Below are 6969 nucleotides of genomic sequence, written 5' to 3'. Positions count from 1 at the left end.
AATATATCTTCAATACAAGATATACAAATTTACTACAACCGTAAAAGGTTATATCCTCGTCTACTAGGTAGTCGATGTTGCTTTTACCTTCAGAAAAAAAGACTCGTGACTCGTGATATCTATGACGTCTTGTCCTAATGTAAGCCAAGATAAACATGAATATATGAAGTTTGTCTCTCCTTCTTGGCCCACGTCTTATGTCTTTCGTCCGGGGATGATTCTTTGTTCGTTTTTCTTTTTAACCAAATGTTGCGCTTTCAAAGTCTTTGCGGACCTATAAAGTTCAAACAACAGGTCGTTCGCTACAGCTTTTTCAATTGACTCAGAGGAACGTGCTTCTTACGTCTGGACTTTGTTATTTATTTCTACGCTACACATAGATACACGCGTATACATCGTATTAGCCAGCTTTTTAGCGATAATTCTACTTCAAAGTGTCATCAAGATTTGGGGGAAGAAATGCAGCCTAAGATATTTGGATTTTAGATGTCTTTTTCTTAGGGGTTTGCTTAGTAAATTTGGCTTCAAATTTGGCTTTCATCATGTTCTCCACATAACGTGTTTTCTTTTTCTATTATAAAGAATTTCGACTAATTTTAAAACGAGTTGATTTAAAAAAAAACTTAAAAATACCAAACCACAAAGAAATAATCCTCGCCCACTCACGGAAAAATCAGGAGTCAATATAAGTACAATTCTCCCGCATTAATTAGTGTTTATTGGTTATTGTGTCAGCAAAGCATAGACTGGCCGAAGTTCACAAAGCGGTCTCATCTTCTCCCGATGGAATCATATGTTCATCGCGTTCATCCTTCCCTGCCTCGACACCTATTCTTAGTTATCCTTGTTGCCCGCTGTGCCTCTCTATTCCCCTGCTACTTTTGCTTGGACGTGCAATACCAGTATTGCAGTAATACTAGGAGATGTGGGGTTACAGATATACAGTATCCTTTAGGTGTAGGAAACCGTGGATGCGGTCATCCTCATTTTCAGATCGACTGTGTGCAGAACTTATCTCCAGTAATCACAATTCAGGGCCACAATTACACAATAATAGAGAGCCATTTTAAATCCTGGTTAATTGTGAGGGGCGAGAAGTGCAAATTCTTAGATGATTCCATTGACATACAGATACCACATCCAAGGCGTACAGACACCGCCGTTATATCCTCTGCGGAGAACAGGTCCCTAAATGTCTACAAATGTCAACTGGACCAGTCAGTAATGGTTAGCGGAAAATGTAATTCTAGCGTCTCTTACAGTTTGTTTGATAATGGGAATTGGATTCGGGGATGTCGTACGGCCCAAGTAACAGTTGATGTGGGATCATTGAAACTGAATTACAATGATCCAAAGAGAGATGAAAGCTGTCAATCATGTTCCCAAAGTGGAGGGATGTGTGGTTACCGTTACAACACTTCGGGTTCAACTGCACCGTTCGTTTGTTATTGCGAGGATGGACCCCGTGCCGAAAACTGCCAGGGCCACGGTATGCTCTATTTCATAAATTTACGCAAAACTACTTGGAATTGCTGCTTCAGTTAAGATGGTATGCATTTATTCATAGGCACCCAAGAAGTAGGGTTTTTATAGGTCAAGTATATGCCCCATCTTCATAAACAATAATATTTGTTATCTGTATATGTGAATATCCTTCCCGTTATTTACGATAGTTATGTAATGGCCGCATTAGAGGTCACCAAACAACCATTATAATAGGTAAATTCATGATTTCTTGCTATCCTGTTTCTCCGCTTTAACTATAGCGTGAATCTGTTTCCATATGTATGTGAATCCTTCCTGTTACTTACGATAATTGTGTTATGGCTGCGTTACAGATCGCCGAAGAGATATTATAATAGGTAAATTTATGATTTCTTCCTATTATTCTGTTTCTCTGTTTGAAACATATCGTGAATTGCTTTCGTATTCTTTTGGGGGTTGGACAAAGATCACTTTGATATCAATCTCTTCATTCCACTGCAGGTTGCTCCCTTGGAGGAGCTGCGCTGCTAGCGGTACTGTTCTTAATTTGTCATCTGAAGAATAGAAAACCTCCTCCTGGAGGGGCTCTTCCTAGACATTTGCCTGGGCGTGAGATGGGCAATTTGCCTATATTCTCTTACGAAGCACTTCGTCAGTCTACAAATTGCTTCCACGAGGAGAACGAACTTGGGGTTGGAGGGTTCGGGTCGGTCTACCTGGGTAAACTTTGGGACGGACGGGTTGTTGCCATTAAGAGATTATATCAGGATAACTCTAGGAGACTCGAGCAGTTCATCAATGAGGTAAAGATATTTTCGACCTTGAATCATCCACACGTCGTTCGCCTTTATGGCTGCACCCCTGCAGATAGTCCCGAGCTGCTGCTCGTCTACGAATTTGTCCCAAATGGAACCCTGGCCGATCATCTTCATGGCCATCGCAAAAACCCCAAGGGATTACCATGGAATACTCGCTTGAACATTGCTATTCAAACTGCCCAGGCCTTGGCTTTCCTTCACGCCCTTGACCCTCCCATAATCCACAGAGATGTGAAATCCTCTAATATTCTCTTGGACGAGAATTTTGATACAAAATTGGCTGATTTTGGGCTTTGCAGACTTGTTCCTGTGGATGCCTCACATGTAACTACTATCCCACAAGGCACACCAGGGTATGTTGACCCAGAGTACTATCAGTGCTATCAGCTGACTGAGAAATCCGATGTCTACAGCTTTGGGGTCGTTTTGATGGAGATCGTCTCTGCCAAAATAGCGATGGACATAAATCGGAACAGAAGGGAAATCAACCTTGCTAACTTGGCTATAACGAAGATTCAGGAAGGGGCTTTGCATGAACTAGCGGATCCGCAACTCGAGATTGAAGTGAATCCTGAGGTGAAGATAATGGTAAGAGCAGTGGCAGAGTTGGCGTTCAGATGCCTGGCGTCAGAGAGGGATGACAGACCGGATATGGCGGAAGTTGTTGCTCAGCTTGACAAAATGAGACGTTTGAGTGGTATGTCAACTAGTCCAGGTGAAGAGCAGTTGACATCGTTTGGCAACGTCAAAGAGCCAAACACATCGCTGTTATCTCCCTTCTCTGTGCAGAAAAGTCGGCCCAGTGTAAGCTCCACCCCAGACACAGTGCTGTTATCTCCCTTCTCTATGCAGGGCAGGAAAACCAGTGTAAGCTCCACTCCAAATATCAGCACATAAACGTTTCTTTACAGTTTTATCTGCAGCTTTCCGCTTTACATATATACATTGTCAGATTTAATAGTGGCACCTAGGCATTGTTTTTGTATTTTGTAATGTTTTATCAATTTAATAAAATTAGTTTGGACTCAGACTAAATTGTTTGAAAATGTAAAGTAAGAGCGAGTATAAGATCTTGTGTTCATATTCCATTCTTTATAATTTTATACTTTATAAATCTACTGTATCAGCTGCGAGTTTCAGATTCAATACTCGTATTAAGCCATTGTTTTTAGCAATTGTTTTGTATTTGGTAATGTTTTATTTTTTAATGTGATTTTCTTGGAAAGAGAGGAGACAAAACACACGAGTTTTTGTTTTTTAGTGATCACACAAAAATGGATACTTATAATTAACTGAGTAAAGGGCATTTAACGTTTTGTAATTAGGGACTTGCCTAAAATATCTTGACATACAACCACACACTAAAAGTTGTCTATCATTTGACTTGACTCAACACTCCAACACTCAACCATCAACACTTAACTCTCTAATTTTAATAACTCCTCATACTGAAATAATTAACTTATTTTAACACTCCCCTTCAGGGCTGAGTGCTAACGCCTTCCAGGACAACGAAAACTCGCGTTAGTGCTCTAACGCTACGAATATAAGTTTGACCAGCGGGGTTTTGCAATAAAATATTACAATGTTACCTTCATTTAACATGCATACTCTATTCGAATTGGCACCTCAATGCTTTCTATAACACATGGAAATCGAACATTATCACGGTGTCCTTCCCTCTTTCCATATTTTGTGAACTTTGTATTAGAATGAATCCAGCCCTCTTTCCATATTGTGTGAACGTGTGTACAAAAAAGGGATATTAACAAAGTAACAACAAACCATGTATTTTCCCGGTATATTATTTGAACTTCACATTAAAATTATAAATTTATTCGTTAAAGATTGGCATAATCGTGCTTATATTATACACAAATTTCTTTTTCCATATTTTGTAACACTCTTTGTTCCCTATTTTGTGAAGTCATATTAAAAAGGAATATGTATTAAAAAGAAATGTGAATAAAAAAACTTTTTTATTTTTTATTTTAGATTTAGATTTAGATGAGGTAAACCATCCTATTAAGATTATGAATGTATTTCTTAAAAATTGGTATAGTTATAGCTATTTTACACATAATGTGTGTAAAGACATTATGTAAAGATGAGGAAAAGAAAGATTAGGAAATTATTTTATTAAAATAATTGTTGAACTGAGATGTATATCATTAAAATTATTTATACAAACAATATGTTTATAAAGGTGAGGATAAGCATCATTAATATAGCAAAATGTCATAGATAGCATTTTGTGGTTTATTGTATGAAGGATAGTGATGCGTAATTAAAAAATGGATTAAGTGCTAAATTTAGTTTCAAAATGTTAAATGATGAATTTGGGTTAGTATGTAGATGAGAAGAAAACACAATAATATTAAACTAATTTTGAGCTCTCAAATGAGTTGTTTAAAAATAAAAATAAAAATAATTATTATTAATTTTATTTAGCTAATGAAAGATCATTATGAAGTGAAAATCTTGTGGACATGCATGCCATGTCAATCTATGAGTTGATCTCCATATGTCTTAAGTGACCTTAGAGCTCCCTTAGCTTTTCACAAGATGTAGGCAATGAAATATTCCTAGGTACACATTGCATTTACTACATTCCATAATGTGAATTAATTGAACATTCATTTGTGTTTATGTGCTTTCTTTCATTGTCTTAAATGAGATAAAAATCACTTAAAGAACATCAATGGTCGAGCATGTGAAGTTACAAGGGGAATTCGTTTGTGTCAACACCAACATGTAGGGATATTGGGACATTGTTACATTAAATGTCATAAAATGCCAACATATTAGGATAATGGTTACCATTTAGCGTGATATGAAAATCAAGAAGCTAATGAATGACACTTGGTATTACACTAGTATAAAATGAAAAATTTGTGACTACATGACCAAAAATGTTAGTCTTAACATTTTTATAAGCTAAATACTAGTCAATTCGAGCAATTTTAGGGGATGTAGCTATAAATGGCCATCCTAAACTACTAATACAGATTGGAGATAAATATATATATGGCTAGATAACAACTATGTGGCTGTAAATTAGCGTTTTTTCTTGTTTCTATGCTTTAAGATAACACACCCAATAACATTTATAGTATGATTATTTATATCATGAATTACAACTTGATTCAACCAAAAACTTATTTTTCACAATCGCTTACTTTTTCAGAATGTGATTTGTTAATTGATTTTCAACCTTTATGAGAGATTTTTCGGCGTAATCACATGATATTTCATTTTATTTTCATTGATTTTCAACCATTAATAAATTAATATATAATTACAATGAATATATGTAATTAATAATTATATTCTCAACAATATGAATATATTATTGAATTGTGAAAAAATATGGTCAATATATTGTAGGTATGAGAATTATAAGTATTGGGGTGGGGGCTATAAAAAGGTGTATTCACTAAAAATAGAGGATATCTATTATGAAAAGAGGGTTATATTTTATAAACATGAATTGAGAGGGGGTTCAACAAAAGGATTTTCAGATTTTTTTCAATATCAAACGAGATTAGAGGTATTCTTTAAGCTGAGAGGTGTTTTTAAAGCGTAAATGTTTAAAATTTATCATTTAAGAAATTTAATCTAATGTCAATGTTGACCCTAATTAAAAATCAATATAATTATTATGTATAAACAAAATATAAATTCAACATTGGTTTTATGGAAAGCGAAGTGGAAAATTGTTTGTGAGAAAGAGTGAAATAATTAAAGTAAAATATCTAATTTAACATTGATGGACTCTAAATTTTGAATATAATTTTTTAATATATCTATATATATATACTTATTTTTTATTAGACTGAGAGATGCTCTCCAGCCCAAGATGTTAGAGATATGTAAAGTTAATGTAAACATTTTGACTCAATAAAAATAAAAATAAAATATAGTAGACATGTGTAATATAATGTAACGTAATATAATGTAAACATTCTAACTTGGTGAAAATAAATAAAAAAAATTAACAATAAGAAAAATAAAAATGACCCATGGTATTCATGTCGAATATAACCTAATTGAGGGGGAAACTAAAGTAGCTTGGATCCATCTTAGTTTGATGTTATATTTAGATACATACTTAGCTATAGAAAATGATGACATTGAATCCATGTAGCCTGCAAAGGTAAACTACTTTTATGGATATGTTTGCACTTGACATTTGTATGGATATGTTCGGTGGCCCTATGTATTTTTGTATGTTTTATTTCTATCATTGAACGAATGAATAACAAATGTGCATATATGCGTGTCCATCTTAACTCTGGATCTACCAAGCACTGAGAGGGGTCAAATTTCTTGAGATGAAAACCTCTTTTAAAGTTAAAAGAGATTTGATCCCTTTTTGGCTCTTGGTAGATCCAAAGTTAAGATGGATCTAGGTTGGTTCATATCAAATGAATGAAGGTGCTATAACATAGGTTGAATAAGTGGAGACTTTGTGGTCCATTTACCTCACATGAATTGAGCATGGTTATGAAATCCTAAGTTATTGGATGTGAAGAAATGTAGTGGCTCAATTTTCACATGAAGTTAAGAGGCTTTTCTAGGAAATTTTTAGCCTAAGAGGAAATTGAGAATTTCAATTTTGGATTAAGAGGTGTAATTTGGTAAAAGGGAAGGTTTTGAGGTAAAT

General features: G+C 34.9%; 1 protein-coding gene across 1 annotated transcript; it reads left to right on the top strand.

Moving 5' to 3' along the window:
• The first annotated feature begins 715 nt into the window (after positions 1-715).
• LOC149234280 (LEAF RUST 10 DISEASE-RESISTANCE LOCUS RECEPTOR-LIKE PROTEIN KINASE-like 1.2) lies at positions 716-3362 on the top strand. The gene is made up of 3 exons (XM_089461144.1): positions 716-1489; positions 1839-1862; positions 1987-3362. Exons 1-3 carry the CDS (start codon positions 784-786, stop codon positions 3198-3200), a joined length of 1944 nt encoding a protein of 647 aa, XP_089317270.1. The 5' UTR covers positions 716-783; the 3' UTR covers positions 3201-3362.
• The last annotated feature ends 3607 nt before the right edge of the window (positions 3363-6969 follow it).

Source organism: Pinus tabuliformis, chromosome 8, assembly GCF_031772625.1.
Source record: "Pinus tabuliformis cultivar Carrire ecotype Pingquan chromosome 8, CPIR1, whole genome shotgun sequence".
In the NCBI taxonomy this organism is placed as follows: Eukaryota; Viridiplantae; Streptophyta; class Pinopsida; order Pinales; family Pinaceae; genus Pinus; species Pinus tabuliformis.
This window is presented reverse-complemented; position numbering and strand designations above follow the sequence as displayed.

What these genes read in the sequence shown, in the direction of transcription:
- LOC149234280 (XM_089461144.1), top strand. Translation starts at nt 784, where the DNA reads ATGGAATCATATGTTCATCGCGTTCATCCTTCCCTGCCTCGACACCTA. An exon ending in CGAAAACTGCCAGGGCCACG is followed by an intron (nt 1,490 to 1,838) that starts GTATGCTCTATT and finishes GCTGCGTTACAG; the next exon opens with ATCGCCGAAGAGATATTATA. An exon ending in CCGAAGAGATATTATAATAG is followed by an intron (nt 1,863 to 1,986) that starts GTAAATTTATGA and finishes ATTCCACTGCAG; the next exon opens with GTTGCTCCCTTGGAGGAGCT.